The sequence below is a fragment of the Lissotriton helveticus genome, chromosome 9 (assembly GCF_964261635.1).
Source record: "Lissotriton helveticus chromosome 9, aLisHel1.1, whole genome shotgun sequence".
In the NCBI taxonomy this organism is placed as follows: Eukaryota; Metazoa; Chordata; class Amphibia; order Caudata; family Salamandridae; genus Lissotriton; species Lissotriton helveticus.
In genome coordinates, this window is record NC_136070.1 from 72239543 (window position 1) to 72263634 (window position 24092).

The following is a 24092-nucleotide window of genomic DNA, read 5'->3' on the forward strand; positions in this document are numbered from 1 at the left end:
CTCTGTCTCCCTTCTAGCCATGCCCCTGACTCCTGCGATATCTGTCACTCTTTCTCCAGGAGGACCCTGCGTGCCGGGGAGAAGATTCGTGTTCAAGGCCTGGACTAGAGGAGACATCCAGAACCAGGTGGGTCTTCTGGGCATGGAGGGACTCTATCTTCATCCTCTGCTCGTGCATTGGCCTCTTGGGGCTCCCCAGTCAAGAAAAGGCCCAGAAAAGGCACCGGTCCCGTTTGACGTCGATGGCTTCTACTTCGGCATCGAGAGGTATGACCACCATATGCTCCCCGTCGACCCAGGGCTCTGGGTCGAAGCGACGTCGCCGTTCGGTGTCGAGGGGTAGGACGTCGAGACCTCGGACGAGGTCGATGTCTAGGAGTTTACGGGCGTCGACACACCATCGACGTCTTGATGAGTCCCTTAGAGGCAGGCGCTCGCCGTCAAGGCGACACTGTTCGCCTTAAACGTCGACAAGAAGAACGATGTCGAGGCGAAGACACTCTGTTGGGGAGTTCGTCGACATCAGGAAGATAGACGTCGAGAAGAGACATCAAAGAAGTCTACGTCGAGGAGAGAAAAGTCTACGTCGAGGGGAGAAAAGTCGACGTCTAAGAGGAAGTCTAGGCCCAGAACAGTGTCTAGTGCCTCTGTGGTGAGCGTCTCATAGTCATCGGCGAGTCACCGGTCGCGCCAGCGCCGGTGCTCGCGCTCAGAGAGGTCGGCCTCCAGAATGTCCTCCCTGAGGCCTGCTCGTAAGAAAAGAAGAGTTCTTAGGTCACTGGACTTTGATTATTCCCTGACCTACTCACCCTCAAGGCCCAGGACGCCTACACCTCCTCCTCCTCCTCCTCCTCTTACTCAGCTTCCTCCGCCAGTTCGTCTTCTTCTTCGTCTTCTTCGTCTTCGTCGTCGTCGTCGTCTTCTTCGTCGTCTTCTTCTTCGTCGTCTTCGTCGCTGTCTTCTTCTTCGTCTTCGTCCCATGGAGCTGTTTCTGACGCCGGCCTCTGTGAAGTCGGCGCCATCTAGACTTCAAAAGAAGTACAGGCCCCCGGATTCTGATCCAGCATTCTTGAGATCGGATCCTGTGCCGGATTCTGTCATTGTGACAGCGGCCAAGAAACAGCATTCCACTCCCCCCGTCGTCTACGGTCCCTCCAGACAAGGAGAGCTGGCACATGGATTCGGCAGGAAGGAAAGTCTGTAGTACGGCTGCCACTTCGATGAAGGCACGGTATCCCGTTTCCAGGTGCATCAGCACTTTTGGGCAGATATGACTGCTCGTTGTGGGAGTCCCTACAGCAATTCATTGAGCTCCTCCCTAGAGACAGGAGGGAAGACTTCCAGGAGATTCTGAATGAGGGCATGATAGTCTCAAATCAGGTCATCAGTTCGGCGGCGGATGCCGCTCTCCTGGCCGCTCATGGGTACTGCCATGGCACAAATTTGAGGCGACATTCTTGGTTGCGCCTTACCTCTCTTAAGCCTGAGGCGCAACAGCGGATTGCTAATATGCCATTTTCAGGATCCACCCTCTTTGGGACTCATGCGGACGAGGAGATGGCCCGCATGAAGGCGGAAGTGGAAACGCTGTAGGTTTGGAGAAACCGAAGGACCAGCGGAAGTCGTTCCGCCTCTTCCAGAGGCGTTACTCTTCCCAGAGGTATCAACAGGGGCAAGGTCGCCAAGCTGGCCAGCAGCAGCAACAGCAATACCAGCGTCAGCCTATCAAGAAATGTCAGAGGGGCAGAGGCGGACAACAGTCCTCCTCAGCGAATAAGGGCCTGCCGGGTCTAAGCCCTGAGGAGTTACTTCCCCCTCGTCCGTTACCCGCTCCGGTGGGGGGGGGGGAAGCATACAGAATGACTTGGCAGAGTGGAGAAAAATTACTCTGGACAAGTGGGTGCTGAATATTGTTTGCAATGGATACACTCTTTGGTTTGTCAACCTTCCTCCAGCTATTCCACCGGTTCTGTCGCACTACCAGCTGCGAGAACTCCAAGCGGAGGCCGATACCCTGTTAAGAAAAAGGGCGATACAAGACATCCCTCTGTCTCAAAGGGGAAAGGGTCTATACTCCAGGTTCTTTCTGATACGCAAGAAGGACAAGAACGAGTTCAGGCCCATTCTGGATTTGCGACAAGCAAACAAATGGATTCGCAGGGAGAAATTTTGCATGCTGTCCTTGCACCAGATTTATCCTCTGCTGCAACAAGGAGACTGGCTTTGCGCAATAGATCTGCAGGATGTGTACTTCCATGTGCCCATTGCACGGAAACACCGGAAGTTCCTGCGCTTCCTAGTCTGCACCAATCACTATCAGTACACCGTACTACCGTTTGGTCTGAAGTCTGCACCCAGGACTTTTTCAAAATGCATGGCAGTGGTGGCAGCGCACCTGAGAAAGAACAAGGTGTTTGTCTACCCGTACCTGGACGACTGGTTGATCAAAGCCTCCACCTTCCAGGAAGCACAATTGAATTTCAACACGACAGCCGTTTTGTTGAATGAGCTGGGTTTGCACATCAACATGGCCAAGTCCGTTCCGACTCCTCTTCAGTGCCTGCAGTACTTGGGAACCTCCATCAGTACTCTCATAGCAAGCGTGTCTCCTTCGGAGGAGCGACGCTTATCGATCCATCGGAAGGCTTAGGCTCTCATGTCTGTTCCATCAGCGACAGTAAGGATGGTGTCTTCTTTTCTGGGGATGATGGCCTGTTGCATCTTCCTATCACCACATGCATGAGACACCTGCAGGAATGTTAGGAGGATCAATGGGACCAGCAACTTGGGAGATGGGACGACCGGATCCAACTGTCTATACACGCTCAACAATCTCTGAGATGGTGGTGTTCGGCAGAGAATCTCCTCGAGGGGGTTCCTTTCCACAAGTACATTCCCACACAGAATATTGTGACGGATGCCTCTCTCCATGGCTGGGGATGCTTCTCTCCACGATTGGGGAGCGCATTCAGACCATCTACAGATCCAGGGAACGTGGTCCCAGATGGAATTCACGTACCACATCAACTTTCTGGAACTCAGAGCTGTTCATTTGGCGCTGAAAGCCTTTCATCCATCCTTCCAGACCAACTCCTTGCTTGTACAGATGGAGAATACGACCACAATGTATTACCTCAACAAGCAGGGGGGCTCGACATCGCGCACACTGTCCCAGGGAGCGCAGGCGATCTGGCACTGGCTGTTAGCCAGAGGACTGACGATAAGGGCGACCCATCTACCAGGTGTGTAGAATGCTCAGGTGGACGCACTCAGCAGGCTCGTTCAGGAGAACCACGAGTGGGTGTTAAACGACGAGGTGCTAGGAAACGTCTTCGAAAGATGGGGCACTCCAGACCTAGATCTGTTCGCCACCGCCGAATACAGAAAATGCCGAGACTTCGCCTCCAGGTTTTACCAACTGGGGACTTTGGGAAATGCGCTATGGATCAGCTGGTCGAACAGCTATCTGTACGCTTTTCCACCCATTCCCCTGATTTCGGCGGTGCTCATCAAAGTGTCTCAGTCCAGAGCGCGAATAATCCTCGTTGCTCCGGATTGGCCTCGACAGTGGTGGTTCACAGACCTGCTCCACCGGTCTCTCCAACCCCACCTGCGGCTTCCATGTCGGCCGGACCTTCTAACTAAGTTCGGGGGCAGATGGTGCACCCCAACCTCTCATCGTTGAGTTTGGCGGCATGGCTCCTGAGGTAGTACAGTATGGACACTTGAACTTGCCTGACAACTGCATGGAGATACTCAAGGAGGCTAAGACCTTCCACTAGGACTTCTTATGCCTACAAGTGGAAAAGGTTCTGCATCTGGTGCACGTCCAAGAATGTTGATCCTACCTCCTGCAAGGAAGACGTCATCCTTCCATGTCTCTTACATTTGGCTCAATCTTTCTTTAATTTCCATTCTATTAAGGTTCACGTCGCAGCATTAACTGCGTACAGGAAATGCCCTTCAAAAACATCCTTCTTCCAGATTCCTGCAATTAAAGATTTTTTGGGAGGGATTGAAGTAAGTGTTTACTCCTGTTAGGCGCCCGTCGCCTTCATGGGAACTGAATGTGGTGCTGTCTCGGTTGATGAAGGAACCTTTTGAACCCTTTCATGAGGCTTCAATGCACCATCTTTCCTGGAAGGTGGCCTTCCTTGTGGCTATAACATCGGCCCGCAGGGTGAGTGAGATTCAGGCCTTGTTGCCAAGAGCCTTATCCAGTGTTTCATGCTTCTAAGGTTGTCATGAGGACTCACCTTAAGTTCCTACCTAAAGTGATTTTGATTTTCATGTTAATCAGACGATAACTTTACCTACGTTCTTTCAACATCCTTCCTCTCCGGTGGAGAGGTCTCTTCATTCCCTTGATGTAAGAAGGGTGTTGAAATTCTACTTAGATAAGACTAAGGACATTGGTAGGTCAGACCAATTTGTCAATTATGGTTCAGTCCGGAATGGTCTTGCCACATCTTAACAGTCCATCTCCAGATGGATAGTGTCCTGTATCCAGTTGCGTTACCAGAAGGCTAGCGACCTTAGGGTGTAAACCTAAGGCTCATTCCACCAGGAGCAAAGCAGCAACGGCTTTGCTACGTAATGTTCCCATTGCAGATATCTGCAGGACTGCCACTTGGAAGTCGGTCCACACCTTTGCCAAACACTAATGCCTGGACTCTGATGCCAGCGGAGATGCTCAGGTTGGGCAGGCTTCGTTGAGAAATCTGTTTGTACAGTGATACTTTTATCTGTTTCCTCCACCGCTGGTTTGATTTTTTTGGGATGGGCTTGCCATTCTATTCACTAGATTATGGCTATACACAGAGATCCCCTACTAAAGAAGGAGTCTTTTCTTACCTGTAACTCCAGTTCTGTAGTTGGGGTATCTCTGTTATAGTCATAAGCCGCCGCCCTCCTCCCCGGTGGATGAAATGATAATCTACTGAATGCTACAGGCCTAGCTTTATACACTTTCAAAAAGAACTGAAAGTAAAAGGACTTTAGCTGTGCATCCTGGGATACAGAGGGTCTCTGGAGAGTTCCTTAAAGGCACGGTATCCCTTTTCCAGACACATAATGGCAGCCTATGGGGCTTGTCTGTCCAACTCTTCCTCTCTATCATGAAAAAGGATTTTTGTTAAGAGGAGTTTCTCTAGGTGTGAAACTTTACAAAGTGTGTAAAATTTAATATTCTTTGGCTATCCTTTTCACTTCAAGATGAAGTGCTGGCCAATGTAGCCTTGTAGTTTTAGGCTGCATTATTTGTCTTTGATTTTCTCTTAAGTGATCTTCTGCAGTCCTGCATAGACACTTAAGAGACTATTTCGATTGCTCCGGGGTCCATGCACATGGGCGGGACTATTCACTAGATTATGACTATAACGGAGATACCACTACTACAGAACTGGCGTTACAGGTAAGAAACTACTCCATCAGTAGGGATATGGATGTAGCCCCTCTCCCCAAAGGGAGTGGACAGCTAAAGGGTGTAGTAACCCAGGGGACAGTAGCCATCGACTACTGCCCCCTAACCTCGAAAAAGCCCTTAAATGTATTTAAGGGCCTCCCTGAGCCTTGTTCCTCAGATTCGACGACCTGAAAAGAACCGAAGAGCCGCGCAGCAGGAAATAAGGACAAATCACTTATTCCCAGCCCTACTGGCCTGTCTCCCGCTTCAGTGACCCTGCTTGCAGGCACCGGTTTGTCCCTGCAGCCAGAAACCTCCCAAGAAATTCAGACCTGAGCTGCCTTAAAAAAAAAAAAAAAAAAAAAAACTTTCTTCTGTGGACAACAGATTTGTCCAGAAAGAAACATTTCTGGGACACCTGATTCAGGCGAATCTGCGACACTTGCACCACTTTGCACCCGACGGCCAGAGTCTGAGTGTGACACCTGTCCTTTGAAGTCTCCCCAGTGATCCTGACCTAGTCCACGTCAGTGGCTGATCTCTCCACGATGTCTCGTGCAGTCTCTTCATGAATTGTCACTCGGACCGGATTCAGCTGAGAAAATCCATCACCAAAAGGCACCCCTGCATCCTCTGCCCCTGGGGCACCCAGACAAGTGTCCAGGTGTCGTCCCCCCCCCCCCCTCCCTCCCCCCCCCCCCCCCCCCCCATGCTATCCAACTTACCTGTCCAGCATTGTTCGTCTTTGTCCAGCCTCCTCGTCTGAGCCTTTAGCTTCTCTGTGGAACCGACGACCTCCATTGAAAAGCATTGGGATCCTGGTGCTGATTTGCACCCTGCTGTCCCCGGGGCTGCTGGTGAAGTAGCCTGTGTGCTGCCTTGTGCCTCCCCCGTTCTTAGTTCAACCCCTGAGGCCTTGCCCTGAAACCTCCTGTGAATCCGTGCATCTACGAGGTAGCCCCGATCGCCTCAAGCTAACATTTGACTCAGTGACCTGCACCTGGCCGCCCCAGTTCCTCTGGTGGTGCAGTTCCTACCTGAAACTGAATGATGACCTGTGTTGGTCAAAAACCCTGAAGACTAGGGAAGGAAGTCATCTACTTACCTCTTACTTCCATAGGATTGCATTATGATTTTCCTATTGCAGATAACTATCATAACAATTACGTCTACTGTATTTGACTGACTATACAAAAGCATTTCATTCACTTTAAGGCATTGTTTAATGCCTTTCAAATGTATTCCTCCTGCGTCTTGAACAATATTACTGCTATTATTGAAGCTGTTTTACTTATCTGCAACTGAGTTTCACCTGCTTGTAGAAACAAAATAAATTATTTTTATACAAACAATTGGTCTGGATTCAGTCCGAGTGTGTTTTATCATGTCTTGCCTGAGTGTGTACAATAAATGCCTAGCACAGCCCTCTTAAAAGCCTAACTGCTCAGCCGACCTACCACTAAAGTGAGAGTAAGGTATCTGCCTTATCCTCTGCTATACCTTTTGGGAATCGCTGGACTCTGTACACGCTACACCTCTTTTTGGTATGGTATATACGGAGCCAGCTTTCTACAATAGGGTAATAAATATTGGTGCACGTTAACAAAAGATGATATCAATAAAGGTGTTTGAGTACTGTCTTAATGTCATGATTGAAGCTAACACTGCTCGTCATTTAATTTGGCTTCTCTGCCTACTGCAGCCCCATCTTCCACCTCGATGTCCTCTACCTTTATGAAGATTTAAATGGTGCATGTGAGACAAATCAGTGTCATCCTGATTCCGTTTCACAGCTGTGAGAAAGTGCCATCTTTTTTGCCTTGGTATGCCCCCACTTTTTTCTGAACTGCTGATGTGCTTTGACTAAGTGTGCCCTGGGTTCCTGCCAACCAGGTACCCAGAGCCTGTGTTCCTTCCCTAAAACTGTGTTGAAACTAAAACCCAATTGTCATCTCTGGCGACCTATCGGCCCCTAGTAAATGGTACCTTAGTTATCCAGGGCATGGTGACCAGAGAAGACCCCTGAGGACTGCAGCAATTTATTGTGCCACACTCAGGGGCCCTGTACCCTGACTGCCTTTGCCGGCTGAGTGTCTAAGTACAGAACTAAACCAAGAGTCGACATGGCACACATCCCTGTGTGCCATGCCCACAGAACCCACTGCCCTGGCATACTTCAGTCACCCCTCTAGCTGGGTGCCCTATGCCAGAGGTGTGGGCACAGGTGCATGTGCCCCTACAGTACCCAGGGCCATTCTTGGGCACTGTAAGTGCAGTGATGCCATTAAGAGTATATGGCGCTGGGAAGTTGTCATTACGAACTCCACAGCACCATAATGGCTACACTGAAGACTGACAAGTTTGGTACCAAACTTCTCAGCACATTAAACCCGCACTGATGCCAGTGTGGGATTTAATGTAAAATGCAGCAGAGGGCATCTTAGAGATGCCCCCTGAAAACCTAACTTACAATCCACATCTGGGATGAGTGGCTGCAGAGGCTGCCACACAGCAGACATGTTGCTGGACCCCTGGGTGGTAGAGAACCCCGCTCTCCTGGGCCTGCAACAGTGCACATCCTGGGCGAGGTGCTAGGTCTCATCCCACAGGATGGGCAGGGGGAAGCTTCAAATGCATGCCGCCTCAGTGAGCTTCTCCAGACAATTTGCTGTACCCAGCAACTGGTCCCCACCAGTTCTGACCCCCACTCTGGCGGGAAGACTGTGAGGGAAAACTACGTCAGGAAGGGGGGTGTGCCAGCCTATGCCAACCCCACCCCTCAGGTGGGGGAGACGAGGTGAAGCACAACCCTGGGCTCCGGCCATCTTGAAGATGGGGAGCCCTGCCCAATCACAGCTAGGCTCCTGCCCCCCTCCCACAGGAGAGGAGCAGGCAAGGGGGTGTACCCACCCCAGGACAGGGATCTATTGGTCCCTGCCCTTGCCCTACCTGGAACGTCCCTTAATTCAGTATTTAGGGGCTCCCTGAACCTTCCTTCCTCCGATCCCGATACCAAAAGAAGAAAAGATCAAGAAGACCCGCCGCACAGCTGCTAACAGGACGACAACAACTGACTTGGCCCCAGCCCTACCGGCCTGTCCATCCTGGAACCTGCTCCTGCCTAAATCCCGGCGACTCCTGCGTACAGCAACCTTTGGATACTCAGAGGATCTGCCTGCCTTGACCCTCTTATAGACTGGGACTCCCGTCAGCAGAGGCTCTGCTGCAACAACCCCCCCTGGTGCCCGTGCCCGAGTGGTCCAAGACCACGAGGACGTCCCCCCGGCGACTGGGACCCGAAGTCCAGTGCCCAAAGACCCTCCTCGACGAACCAGACGACGCCTGCAGACTTAGAACCAAGCCCCCCCAACCGCGACCAGCTGAGGGTAAGCTTTTCCGGCACCCAAAGACACCCCTGCCTGCACCCAGTGCCCTAAAGCCCCCTGCGCCTCCCTTTCGGGTACCTACCTGTGCTCCAAGATTCCAACTTACCTCTCGACGTGCTGGTCGCCCCTGGAGAGTCTCCGCCCCCAAGCCTGCAGCCTTTGTTCCCTTTTGACCTTTTCCATTGGATAACATTGAGCGCCTGATGGCTCAAAAGCACCCTGCACCCAGCCGCCCGAGTACCGCTGGGTGTACCCCCTTTGCCCTGAGCAAGTGACCAGGAGCCCAGCTCCCACAGCCGCTTGACCTGCTAGCCAGCAGCCACCAACCGGAGGCCCCCCGTCCCCCTTTGGATAACATTGGGCCTACCTACCTCTGCACCCGGCCGTCCCTGCGCCGCTGAGGGTGAACCAACTGTACCTACCTGACCCTGGGGGACTCCTGAGTCTATGCCCAGAACCACAACATCACCATTCGTGTACTCACCAGAAAACCGGTAACTCACTTACCTGCCATTGAATAACATTGACTGGTTTGACTAGAAAAATCTTATATGTCTACTTTTGAAAACTTGAAATATTCCTATAAAATGATCCGAATTCCGAAGTACACACCTGTGATCAGGAGAGGAGCCAGTACGGTACCTTGTAGCCCAGTGCTGAAACGCAAAAGTAATCCCTAGCGGTTTTACTAGTAACTTGTATTTTCTCCATAGGAATCCATTGTCTGCTTTTCTATTAAATTTCTTCTAAGTGTCTACTTTTGAAAACTGGAAATATTCTTTAAAAATCATACGAAATACTGAAACGTAATTATCTGTTTTGAGTTGAGACCCCAGTGCTGGCCCCAGGAGACCAGTACTGGATTACGAAAGTTACGAGATCGTACTTTACCTGCAAGCGCTCCTTCTCAGGAATGGCACCCAGGATCTGGAATGCGCTCCCTCCGGAAACCAGGCTTATCTCCTCCACTGCACTCTTCAAGAAAGAGGTGAAAACAATCCTTCTGGCCAAGATCTCCTGAACTTTACAAATACTGGATCTGAGACTCTGCATCGCTCTATCACTGATCACCTTGCCCTTTGGCACTATACTCCTACCTTATGGGTTCACTACTACGCTACTCTTTCTACCGACCAATATATGTTACTCTTTGGTGTATTTATATTACTTGTTTACCTGATTGTATTTTGATATGTTTCTGTACATTATTGTTATCCTACTATGTTTAGTGATTACTAACCCTTTAAGTGCTGCCGTCGGCCAACGGTCGTCACGGGCACTACCTCCCCAGTGCTGCGTGCGACCATTGGACGTCCATTCAGCACTGGATAATGGACAGCGCAGCACTGGGGAGGTATATTTACGAAGCTCCTAAGGTGCTAAGCTGCTCCCGTTATCTTGTTCATTCCTGTTGCCCCTACCCCTGTCTCTGTGAAGCGCTCTGATATCTGTAAGGATCTTGTTCGCGCTATATAAAACTTTGAATAAATAAATAAAATAAACCTGAATTTTCTCCCATTGGATAACATCCCCAGATTTCTGTTGAAAAGTTTCTAAGTGTGAACTTTTAAAATAGCTTTTTATTCCTGAAAAATCACTACAATACCTAAAACGTTTTTGCTAAACTGTTTTCAGCTTAGACCCCAGGACTGAACCTAGGAGCCAGTCCCGGAACTACCAAAGTAAATCTGCAAAGTAATCACCTGTGTTTATATAAGGAAATCCATTGAGCTCAATGCTAAATTGTGTGCAGAATTGTGTTGCCTACTGCAACCCCTGTACCTATTGTCTGTACAAAGTTTGCCTTTCTGCAATGTACTCATCTGAGACCTCTCATATTGAGAACAGTATATTCTTGATGTCTGTTGGTTCTAGAAATAAAACTATATATTTTGATATAAAAACAATTGGCCTGGATTTCAGTCTTTGAGTGTGTGAAACCTTTTGCTGACTGTGTTCAACAAATGCTTTACACTGTCCTCTGGCACTGCCTTACTGCTCGTCCAAGCTACCACTTTAGAGAGTAAGGTCACATCTGGCTTTAGCCTCTGTTATACCTCTGGGGTTTGTGGACTCTATACACACTGTACCTTATTCTGGTCCCGTATATTTAGAGCCACTTTCTCAACAGCTACCTGAATACTTGTATAGTATTGATTAGATCGACTTCGGATTCTCTTGATATGTAGGGGATATGCCATGCTGGTCTTTGTGTCTAAATATCCTTTTTCTTTTTTGACATCACAGATTATTTTTGCAGTTTTTCATTTCTGTAACTGTTTTATTTTTTTACATTTTCATTTTTTCTATGGTATATAAGTAGTAAGTCAGAAAACTAAATTTAAATAATTTGACATTGTACCCTGAATAGTGTATCAGTTGAATTTTACTTGATTGTTAAATTTCAAATTTTTGTTAAACTAGTATATCTTTCAAGTTCAGTTTAACTTGGTTACTGCTTTTATGGTAGATTGTTTACTTTTTAATTTGTTGGTGCTATAGGGGAAGTGCATTTCAGAAGAGGTTGCGAGATCGTGAGAAAGAAATTGAAGCAGATGAGCGGGACAGGAAACGGGAGAAAGAAGAACATGAGGAAATCAGGCAACGACTTTTAGCTGAAGGACACCCAGACCCAGATGCTGAACTGCAACGAGTATGTAATTGGCAGTTTTGTTTGCTAAATGGTGCTGGTTGCACAGGCGTAGCTAGAGCTTCTGGCGCCCGGGGCTATCCCTCAGATTGCCGCCCCTGGCTGATGGCGGGAGGGGGAAGGGGAGGGGAGAGGGCTGCAGAGAAAAAGGACGTATTTGCTCCGGAGCCCCCAATGAAGTCAACCATGTAGCTTGGCTTTGTCACACCAAAAACCTCCAGCTTGTTATTGATATATAGAAGTTCATTTCACACAAGGCCTAGTGACCGAGAAATCGCACACTGCTTTTGTGTTCTGACATTCTTGGCATGCTTTAAATCATAACGTTATACATACTACATTATTCCATCCCATTATCATGTATTTGAAACCTTCTTCCTCATCACCACATTCAGTACCTTCCAGCCTGGGTTGTGACCACCTAGCAATGCCCGTGCCTGTCAATTTCTGGTGCTTTCCAGCAGTCTTATAGTTTCTCGTTGTTCAAATGGGTGTAATTTATAATATTTATATTTTTCCCTCCTCTTCATTGCTTGATTTTGCTCGCGTGGAAGTGTCACTCATAGGCATTGGTCTGGCCCTAATGCTACATCCTCTCACTGGGACACCATGTTCAGGTCTCCGCTCTTTATGCAACAACTTATTGAATTTAGGGAGTCGCAGTCGTAATTCACTTCAGTTGAGCCTTAGGACTGGAACAAGATGTTTCTGGTGGCACAGCCTCCTCTGATAAACCACAGACCTCTCAGGTTCTCCATTTCCAAGCTTGAGTAGCTCATCCCGTCCATATGTCTTCATTGCACTCTGGGGTTTCCAGTCCTGTTCATCCCATCATAAACCCAACACTACAAGTTCCAGAATGCAAAGGAAAAAAAATGCACTGAGTGAGCTCCTCACTCTTGGATCTGGAAAACTCAGAGAGAAACCTAAATCTACAACAGTGCAAGTAATCGTTTTCCAGCAGCTGCCCTGTCAAACCCCTCACATACATACTACTCTGACAGGATTATGGATCAATACACTTAAAGAGAAGAAGACATTAAATCGATGTGTTCGAGGCATGTGGGCTGCTAAATTCAAAGCAGGCTAAACTGCCTGCGATTGGCATGCTGTTTGTAATTGAAATACAAAAAATATTAGTTCGAACAAAAGATAGGTTTTAAATATAAAAAGAGGCCCAATGACTTCCTCTTGTCCAACTCCACATATCCCCCACTATTCCTTTTCAGTCCAAATAATATTCTAACATGTCCACACAAATTACTTTCAATTTCATTACACCAAATCAACTAAGTGTTTAAGTTCCAGAGTAGCATGCTACTCACCGAAAAGCGCTTTGACGCCTCTTCAGGGGTAGTAAGCGCTATATAAATGCAATTACAATACAATACTTGCCATTAAGCAAATTGAGACATGTGCTCAGGCCACCTGTATCAGAGTGCCAGTGGGTCCCACCTGCAACCACCGGCTCAAATTAAGCCCTGTAGATAGGCACCACTAGTGGGTACTAGGGAGCAAGGCTGTTAGGGCAGCATCTCCTCTCTACTCTCTAACCTATAGTCTGCTTAATCAATAAACATCGAATGTATTTGGAAGTTGAGTGGGCGAATCAACCCAGTACATCAGTAAGCGCACTATAACCTTGTGTCCTTTCAGAGAAAGCTGCTAAAGAATTTTTGGAATCACTCACTGTTTCATGCGATGTTCCCCATACCTTCTGAATTGTGAGGTCGTCTTTTTCTGACAATAGTTCTTCTCCCATTACCGTTTCTCCTGAGTTTAACCTAGAGCATGTTATTTTTCAAAAATCAAATCTTTTTGCATAAAATCGTGGCTAACCCTCATTTCCTTCGGAACCTGCATACTGCACATATGAGCATGTGCCTGCATACTTGGAACGTACTGACTGAGAAAACAAATGATGGTCGACCCTAAATCACCCACATTGATAGAAGGTTGTTAGTTCCAGTTCTTCTTCAGATCTGGACAAGGAATGTTATTTCAATGTTGTAAGTTATTTCAATTTCTCTATCTCTTTCACACTTTCACTCTTCCTCTCTTCTTTTCCCTGTCTTTATCACTTCAACAAGGTAATGCATGTAACATTTGCAACTTGTTTTAACAAAATTTCACTTCACCTAAAAAGTTTGCGCAATTTTAACTTCGCAACACATGACTCATTTGAGTTTGCTGGAACTCAGTGCAGGAATACTTGGTATTCCAGTCATTGCAAATTTCACTGATATTATTAAAACCTGGCCCAGCCAGTGGCGTAACAAAGGCCTCGTAACACCAACAAACACAAATGTTTTTCAATAAAACCGGCTGCAAGTCATTTGAGACATTTTCATTACCACCACAAAGCGTTTATTATATTGTAATAAACTCACTCTGTGTCAACCGTGCCTCGTAGCTTGATTACACATTCAGCCCTCTGCCGCCGTGACCTCCCTGACGGTATGAAGCAGGTCTCGAGGTGTTCAGCAGGAACAAAACATGCACTGGCTCCAATGTGCTTCAAACATGCTTTTGCCGACTTTATTTCGGTTCTTTACTACAAGTTCCGCAAGCCGCTGCAACTCTACCTGCACTCCCCAGACTCGAGAGCGCAACGCATGGTGGTGACGCACGTCACTGCAGCGGCAGGGGGGGGGGGGGGGGGCTGGTCAAAAATGATTCCCAGAGCCCTGATTGGTAGTGCTTTTGCGTGCTACCACTGATGGCTCTGGGACCCAAATATGCGGCAGCCCCCGCCTGCGCAGCACTGATGGCCCATGTCGGCGGCCTTTATAATTTATTTGGGGACACTGTCAGTGTCTGCAAATAAATTATAAAGGCCGCCACCATGGGCCATCAGTGACGCGCGCCGCCCCGAAAATAGTGCCGCCTAGGGCGGACCGCCCGCCCCCCTCACCCCCCTCCCCCTAGCTACGCCAGTGGGTGGTTGACTTACTGCACTGTTGTGCAGATAGTTTGACACCCCCACACACCCCCTTCGCAGGCTGAGTGTCCTGGTACAGAACTAAACAAAGTCGACATGGCACACATCCCTGTGTGCCATGGCCACAAACCCACTGCCCTGGCATACATCAGTCACCCCTCTAGCTGGGTGCCCTATGCCAGTGGTGTGGGCACAGGTGCATGAGCCCTGTGTCCCTACAGTAACCAGGGACATTCCTGGGCACTGTAAGTGCAGTGATGCCATTAGAAGTATATGGTGCTGGAAGGTTGTCATTATGAACTCCACAGCACCATAACGGCTACACTGAAGACTGACAAGTTTGATACCTAACTTCTCAGCACATTAAACCCACACTGATGCCAGTGTGGGATTTAATGTAAAATGCATGTGAGAAAGTGCCATCTTTCTTGCCTTGGTATGCCCCCACTTTTTTCTGAACTGCTGATGTGCTTTGACTAAGTGTGCCCTGGGTCCCTGCCAATCAGGTACCCAGGGCCTGTGTTCCTTCCCTAAAAAGAAAAAGCTATACTGAAACCAAATACCCAATTGGCATCTCTGGCCACCTTTCAGCCCCTAGTAAATGGTACCCTAGGTACCCAGGGCATGGTGACCAGAGAAGACCCCTGAGGGCTGCAGCACTTATTGTGCCACCCTCAGGGGCCCTGTACCCTGGCACCCACACACTGCCTTTGCAGGCTGAGTGCCTAAGTACAGAACTAAAACTAGAATCGACATGGCACACATCCCTGTGTGCCATGCCCACAGAACCCACTGCCCTGGCATACTTCAGTCACCCCTCTAGCTGGGTGCCCTATGCCAGGGGTGAGGGCACAGGTGCATGAGCCCTGTGCCCCTACAGTACCCAGGGACATTCCTGGGCACTGTAAGTGCAGTGTTGCCATTAAGAGTATATGGTGCTGGGAGGTTGTCATTTACGAACTCCACAGCACCATAATGGCTTCACTGAAGACTGACAAGTTTGGTATCAAACTTCTCAGCACATTAAACCCGCATTGATGCCAATGTGAAATTTAATGTAAAATGCACGAGAGGGCATCTTAGAGATGCCCTCCAAAACCCGAACCTACAATCCACCTCTGGGTTGACTGGCTGCAGAGGCTGCCACACAGCAGACATGTTGCTGCACCCCTAAGTGGAGAGCCCCCGCTCTCCTGGGCCTGCAACAATGCATATCCTGGGCGAGGTGCTATGTCTCCTCCCCCCGGATGGACAGGGGGAAGCTTCAAAGGCATACCGCCTCTGAGAGCTTCTCCAGGCCATTTGCTGTACCCAGCAACTGGTCCCCCACCCGTTCTACCCCCACTCTGGCGGGAAGACTGGCGGGAAAAACTACGTCAGGAAGGAGGGTGTGCCAACATTTGCCAACTCCACCCCTCCGGTGGAGGAGGTGAGGTGAAGTACGACCCCTGGCCATCTTGTAGAGGGGGAGCCCTGCCCAATCCCAGCTAGGCTCCTGCCCCCCCCCCCCCCCCCCCCAACAGGAGAGGAGCAGGCTAGGGGGTGTCCTCACCCCAGGACAGGGACCCATTGGTCCCTGCCCTTGACCTACCTGTAACGCCCCTAAATTTAGTATTTAGGGGCTCCCTGAAACGTCCTTCCTCAGATACGGATATCACAAGAAGAAAGAAGATCAAGAAAAAGACCTGCCTCGCAGCTGCTAACAGGACAACAACTGACTTGGCCCCAGCCCTACCGGCCTGTTGATCCTGGAACCTGCTCCTGCCAAATCCTGGCGTCTCCTGCAGACAGCAACCTCAAGAACCCCGGAGGACCTGCCTACCTTGACCCTCTTAGAGTCGGGGACTCCCATGAGCAGTGACTCTGCTCAAACAGCAATACCGCTGGTGCCAGCCAGGAACCACGAATCCTGCTCACTCTGCACACGCTGTGCCCGACCTGTGCCTGAGTGAACAAAGACCCTGAGGACGTCCCCCTGGCGATTCTGACCTGAAATCCAGTGCCAAGGACCCTCCTCAACGACGACGCCTGCAGCCTCAGAACCAGGGACCCCTCCAACCACGACCAGCAGAGGGTAAGATTTCCCAACGTCCAAAGACACCCCGGCGCCCTCTGGCTCCCTGTGCCCAACTCCAGGGTGCCTAACTATCCTCCAAGATCCCAACTTACCCTTCGAAGTATTGGTCGCTCCTGAAGATCCTCAGTCCCCGAGCCTGCAGCCTTTGTCCACTATCCAAGATCTCCGTTGAATAACATTGACCGCCCGACAGCTCAAAAGCACCCTGCACCCAGCTGCCCGAGTGCCCCTGGCAGTGCAACCTTTGTCCTAATCTACTTCCCCATTTGCTCTGAGCAAGTGACCAGGAGCCCAGCTCCCACAGTCGCGTGCCCTGCTTGCCTGCAGCCACCAACCGAAGGCCCCCTGCCTCTCATTGGATAACTCTGGGCCTAACTACCTCTGCACCCGGCTACCCCAGTGCCGCTTTGGGTGTACCAACTGTACCTACCTGACCCTGGGAGACCCCGGAGTCTATGTCCAGAACCTTAACTCTGCCAGTCGAGTACTTACCTACAAGCCGATAACTCACTTTTCTTCCATAGGCTAACATTGACTGGGTTCACTTGGAAATTCTTCCAAGTGTGGAGTTTTGGAACTTAAAAATATTCATCTAAAATCAGCCCAACAACGAATTCCGATTTACTCACCTGTTATCAGGAGAGACCTCAGTGCTGCATCTTGTAGCTCAGTACTGACCCTGAAAAGTAATTTTAACCGTACTTACCAGTAACTTAAATTTCCTTCCATAGGATATCATTGCCTGCTTTTTGCTGAAAAAGTTTGTTGATTTTTGAAACTTACAAATATTCTTTAAAAATCGTGATCACAATAAAAACGTAATTACTTGCCGGTTTTAGATAGATGTCCCAGTGCTGAACCTAGGAGCCCAGCACTGCACTACAAAAGTAACGCAAACCTACTTCACCTGCAAACTGAATTTCCTTCCATAGGATAACATTGGTAATTTCAACTAGAAAAGTTTCTAAGTGTCAACGTTTAAATTACAATAATGTTCCTTAAAAATCGCTACTGTAACTAAAATGCTTTTACTTGACTGTTTACAGTGCATCTCCCAGGACTGAATCTAGGATCCAGTCCTGTGGTTAGGAATGTAATCTACAAAGTAACTAATTGCATTTAACTTGAAATTCTCATTGAGCTCAATGTTTCATTGTGTTTGAAATTGTGTTGCCTATTGCAACAACTGTAACTCTTGTAATCAAAAAGTCTAATGCCTATTTGAAAAGTATTTAACTACAGTAACTCATTCTGAGAAAGTATATTTTGATACCTTGTTGGTACTAAAATAAAACTATCTTTTTGATACAAAACAATTGGCCTAGAGTTTAGTTCTCGAGTGTTTGAGACCATTTGCTGACTAGGTGTGTACAACAAATCCTTTACACTGTCCTCTGATACTGCCTTACTGCTCGACCAAGCTACCACTTTAGAGAGTAAGGTTATATCTAACTTTAGCCTCTGACAAACCTCTGGGGACTGTGGTCCCTGTACACACTGTACCTTACTTTGGTCCATTATATACAGTCACTTTCTTACACCTGCTGCTTGCTTTTCTTTTTCTTTTTGTTCTTTTTTTATGCAGCCATAATCTTTTCTAGATTCAGATTCTCTGCATCATTCTGCCATTTAGTGGTTGGGTCTGGAACTGGCTCAATTTGCGCTTTTCTCTCCTTTTTGGGCATTGTTTGGAAGTATGCAATGTCAGCCCCTTTAATGCCTAACGTAAGCATGCAGTGCCCTCGTATGTGGTCAGCACCTTCAGATTTATTTTTGTGCACAGTGAGGTTAGGAAATAGTGTTCAAGGCTTTCGGTTGACCGACTAGGAAAGAATTTAAAGTGGTGCAGATATGTGCAGCACAGTACCAAAAAGTAATATTGATGTTACAACCGGTTTAGCATTGGCATAGCCAATAGGACTCCCCTTTGGGACCTTCTATATTTTTAGCCATGCAGCACTTTATCTTGGGTGCTATTGCACCAAACACCACTTGATCTGCTCAGCAAAGCATGCTCCTTCCCTGGAAGGTCGTCAATATATAAGACTGAGTTGAGTAGTGGCTCGTCTCTCACCTTAGAGCAAGCCGCCCTGTGGCAGTATAAAGAAGCCACGAGGAAGGAGGTTGAGCACACCAGGGCAGAATGTACACACTGCCCAAGCATATATGGGTGACCGCAAAAGTAACAAGCAACAAGAAGGGTATGGATGGAGGAGAGGGGGTCAATGTCGCTTTTGTTTTTTACTCAGCGGCCCCAATCATGGCTGCATCTAAAGTAAATAATTTACAGTATGAGTGCCATTGCACAACGCCTTACCAAAGGGAAATTATTCTTATGGCTGAGGATCGAAGGAGAGGGAGGGGCCCACAAGGCATGGGACAATCGCTAACACCTCCGCATTTGGCATTATTATTCTTTTAGACTTTTATACAAGTCGCACTAGAGTGGCCTTGTTGTGGTACCAGCTCAGCCCCTACACGAATAGTATTACTTTGCTGTCGGTGGTGGTAGTAAGCAGTTCTTTCATATTTGTTGTAGAAAATGCAGGCTAGGCAGTATGGTGTGCGCTTTGCATGTTGGTAGTTGTAGTTCACTACCAACATGCAAAGCGCACCCTTGATGATTCAATCCCCACGGCAAAAGCTATTAGTAACGCCTGGGGAGCAACGGCGGGTGCTTCCTCATTGCGGAGATGCCGAAGAGATTAGCCAGAAGTGCAGGCAGTGGCTTACATCAGCATTCAGGCAAGTGATGGTACATGCAAGCAGCATCGCGATCGGTGGTCTTCACTTTTCAATCACTGCACTCGTGGCGGCATCCACCTTGCGGGAGCGCGCATGTTTTTAATTAACGTGTGTAAGAAAGTGGCTCTGTATATACTGCACCAAAGTAAGGTAGAGTATGCACAGAGTCCCCAGAGTTATGGCAGAGGCTAAAGTTACATATAACCTTACTCTCTAAAGTGGTAGCTTGGTCGAGCAGTAAGGCAGTATCAGAGGACAGTGTAAAACATTTGTTGTACACACTCAGTCAGCAAATGGTCTCACACATTCAAGAACTGAACTCTAGGCCAATTGTTTTGTATATAAAAAATATATAGTTGTTTTTCGAACCACAAGTAGGTATCATAAATACTTTCTCAGAATGAGATGTTGCATTTTTATACTTTCAAATAGCAATACTTTTAAATGCAATCAATAGTAGTTGCAATATAACAACACAAGTTAAACACATTATAACATTGAGCTCAATGGGAAGTTTTAAGTAAATGCAATAAAATCACTTTACGAATGTTTTTCTTACTCTGGGCTGGATCCTGGATTCAGCCCTGGTGCATTTCCTGTAAACAGTTGAAAGAAATCGTTTTTGTTACACATGCGATTTTTAAGGAATATTTGTATGTTTTGAAAATCGACACTTGAAAAAATTCAGGCAAAAACCAGGCAATGTTATCCTAAGGGAGGAAATCAGGTTATCGGAAAATCACGGTTGTAATTACTTTTGAGGGTCAGTGCTGGGCACAAAGATCCAGCACTAGGGTCTCTCCTGATAGGAGGTGAGTAATTTCGTTTTCGTTGATCGTACGATTTTTAAGGGATATTTCAAAGTTGCAAAACTTGACACTTTGGCTGGTTTCACTCAGAAGTTCTTCAATCAATCCATCATTTGTAAAGCGCACTACATACCCGCGAGGGTCTCAGACGCTGGGGGAGCACGCTACTGATCGAACAGCCAGGTCTTTAGCATCCTCCTGGTGGTTGTTCGGTTGCGCGGGACGGTGACGAGTGAGAGGTCGGCGGATCGTAGCTGGCGGTTTGGGATGTAGGAGAGCCATCTGTTGAGGTAGGCTGGGCCAATGTTATCCTATGGAGAAAATCAAGTTATCGGTTTTTGAGTAAGTACTTGGATGGCAGAGTTTAGGTTCTGGGGGTAGACTCCAGGGTCAGGTAAGTGCAGTTGCTACCCCCTCAGCGGCACAGGGGCAGCCGGGTGCAGAGTGAGTAGGCCCAATATAATCCTAATGAGGATAGGGAGCCTTTGGTTTGTGGCTGCTAGCCAGGCAGGCCACGCGGCTGTGGGAGCTGGGCTCCTGGTCACTTACACAGGACAAGTGAGGGAAGTAAAATAGGACAGATGCTGCTCTTCCAGTGGCACTCGGGCGGCAGGGTGCTTTTGGGCCGTCGGGCGCCCAATGTATTTCAATGGGAAAGCTGGTAGCTGGATAAAGGCTGCAGGCTTTGGGACAGAGTCTTCAGGTGTGGCCACCTCTTTGAGAGGTATGTTGGGAAGCTTTAGGTTCGAGGCATGTGGGCTGCTAAATTCATATCTTTTGCATTAGATCGCCGCCTAGTGTTGGGTCCGGATGATCGCACATTGTTGTCCTGGAAGAGTCTTCGAAGTATCCTGAGATAGGTGGCTCCTCCCCTGGACTACAGTGCGCATGGGCATCGGCTCCATCCCCAGATTGTTTTTTTCCGCCATTGGGTTCGGATGCGGTCTCGACGTCTCTCTGTCGGAACCGAGAAGAAATAGCTTTTTTACGGCCAAAAGGCCTTACTTTCATTGCGTCGGTATTGTTTGAGCACGGTCTCGAGTTCTTCCGTCTCTTTGAGTCGGAATCTACAGAGTCGTATCACTCTTCGGACATCGAGGCCTTCTCATCGCAACACGACCGCAACTTTTCAGCATGGAGCGGAGCCCGTTTAAATACTGTCACGTCTGTGGGTCGAAATACCCACATATCGATGTGCACCCGGTCTGTAACAAGTGCCTCTCGCCGGACCACAACGAGGACAACTGCATGGCCTGCTCCAGATTCAGGTCAAAGAAGACACTCGAGCTTTGGCGCGCGGTGCGCCTTGAGGCCAGACAAGCGGCCCCGGATCCAGAAAACATCTTCGGCGACCAAGAAGAGGAGGGCCAGAGCCATCATCTTCAAATTTCACCGCCCGCGACGGACATCGAGGCGGATCCGGAAGACGACGACTGAGTCGTGGGTCAAGGCCTTGAATACGTCGACGAGGTAGGGGACGTCGAAGAAGTTTATGGGGCCGCGGAAGATAGCTCAGGGGATGAGCTATGCCCCGAAGGTTACGCGGATCAGGCTCGGGTCACGGGATCGCCAGTCGGCCTTACCCAAGACCCCGTACCGCAAGCCACGGCCCCGCCTTCAGGCCCGGCCACGGACATACTTGCTGCGCAGCCCGTATCGAAACCGAAACTGAAACCAACGGTATCGACTACATCCAAAATGGCCGACCCGAAAACGAAACCGAAACTTACGGATTCGAGCGTCCCTAAGATGGCGGCCGTTCCACCAAAAACACCAAAACCCGCTGCCTCATCGACTCCGTCGGCCCCCGGTCCACAGAAGTCGAAGAAAACTGTCGATTCGACAGTGTCGAAATCGTCGGCAGAGGAGGTTTCCTCTAAGAAGGGAGTTCGGCACGGGTCGGCCGGTGCGACGCCGTCAAAGCCCGCCAAAGCCAGCGACAAGTATCCGGTTCCGACTGGGACGTCGTTAGTCGGACGCGTGGTGGAGACGGAGCCGGCAAAATCACACGGATCGAAAGCTGGAAGCTCAACACATCGGTCCAAGGACTCTGTGTCTACGGCTGCAGCATCAACGTCTAAGACTCAGAAGGGCCAACAAGACGTCTGATCCGAAGGCAAGGTGAAGGCCTCCTCGTCGGCGCCAAGTGCCGCTGTCAGTGACGCGTCCCCCATCGCCTCTTCACTACAGAGAATTCGGGAGAAGGCCTCTGCTACGTCGGCTCTGACGCCGTCGCTCCAGAAGCCGATGGACATGCCGGCAAAGCCTGCTGGTAAACTTCTCTTCCTTCTGCCGCCAAAGGAGGCACCGAAGGCCTTTACGCCAAAATCGGCGCCAAAGACATCGGAATCGTCAACGTCTGGAGCAGTTTCAGGTCGCCTACTCGACTCTGGAGACGATTCTGAGCGTTTTATCGACGCAGACACGGGCAAATTGACCCTTTACAAAAGAAAGATCACTTCACAACCAGTGGACTCCTATTTTATCCCACTGAAGAAGAAAAGGCTTGCTCAGGACGATTCAGCCCTGATGGAACCTATACAGCCTCCTCCTAGAAGGAGCCCAACACCTTCCCCCAGAACACTCTGAGGGTGAGGGATATGGAGAAGATGACCAATACACTTTCCCCATCAATGAACCCGATGCACAGCAAGATTCCTATGATGACATAGGTGACCAAGGCACCCAGAATGTGGGGCAGGACCCACAGCCTTTCAGTGCACGTGCATCCCCACCAGAAGATTCTGCAGGTTTTCATGCACTCATTGAACGGGCGGCTGCTAATCATGATGTGGACATGCATGCTGACCCAGTAGAAGAAGACTTTCTATTTGACACTTTTTCAGTCTCTGAAAGGACAGTAAAGACACTGCCTATGCTCAAAGGGGTCCTTAAGCATGCTGCGGACATCTTTAAAGAACCTACCAGGGCGAGGGTGGTCAATCCACGTATCGAAAAAAAGTACAGACCAGCACCTGCAGACCCTGCATACATTCGGGGACAGTTGCCGCTTGACTCCCTTGTGGTTGCAAATGCCCGCAAAAGGGCGAACTCCCAAACGACGGGTGAAGCTCCTCCCCCGGACAAGGAGTCAAAAGTGCTGGAGGCAGGGGGCAAAAGGGTAGCTGCGCAGGCTGCCAATTTCTGGCGTATTGCGAATACACAGGCACTATTGGCACGTTATGATAGGGCGCATTACGACACCCTAGAGCAAGTTTTACAACACCTGCCTCCGCAGTTTCAAGAGGGTACCAAACTGCTTGTAGAGGAGGGCAAACTAATCTCCAATGCAGCCATAAAGTGTGCACTTGATGCCGCAGACACAGCAGCTAGGGCTATTAACACTAGCGTCATGCTGAGACGACAGGCGTGGCTCGGCATATCGGGGTTTAAACCGGACATTCAAACAACCATACTCAATCAGCCCGTCAATCCTGATAGACTGTTTGGTCCTGATGTTGAACCCACCCTCGAAAAGATTAAGAAAGACAACGAAACTGCTAAGTCTATGGGGGCCCTACAATCACAACAGTTCCGGGGCAACACTTTTCGTCGCTCAGGTGCACGTGGAGTCACCAGAGGACAGATGGGTCAACAGTCACAATTCTCTAGAGGTGGAGCACAGTCCTCGTACCCCAAGCAGAACAAAGGGGGTTATCGAGGAAACAGCACCAGAGGACGTGGCAGAGGAAACAACAATTCCCGCTCCTCTGCCCCAAACAAACAGTGACTCTCTGTCACTGCCCCCGACCATTTAACACCTGTCGGGGGGAGACTCCAGCAGTTCCTGCCAGTCTGGACAAACATCACCACAGACAGGTGGGTACGACAACTTGTCCAGTACGGTTATTGTCTAGAGTTAAAGTCCACTCCACCCAACATTCCACCAAGGCAACGGCCTATGTCCGCAGAGCATTTGCACTTATTGCAGCAGGAAGTAGTGGTGATGCTGCAAAAAGGCGCAATCGAGCTCGTGCCAGTGGAGGAGGAAGGCACAGGGGTATATTCCCTGTACTTCCTTATTCCAAAGAAGGACGGATCTCTCAGACCCATTCTGGATCTGCGTCCCCTCAACCTGTA

At 49.1% G+C, this 24092-nt stretch overlaps 1 protein-coding gene across 8 annotated transcripts in view; it reads left to right on the top strand.

Annotated features, from left to right (window-relative positions):
• RBM25 (RNA binding motif protein 25) overlaps window positions 1-24092 on the top strand; it is a 333704-nt gene that overhangs the window by 220300 nt on the left and 89312 nt on the right. For all 8 annotated transcript variants that reach the window (XM_078659495.1, XM_078659496.1, XM_078659492.1 and 5 more), the window contains one exon: window positions 11293-11443. In XM_078659495.1, coding sequence (XP_078515621.1) covers window positions 11293-11443 — 151 coding nt within the window. The remainder of the gene's footprint in view (window positions 1-11292; window positions 11444-24092) is intronic.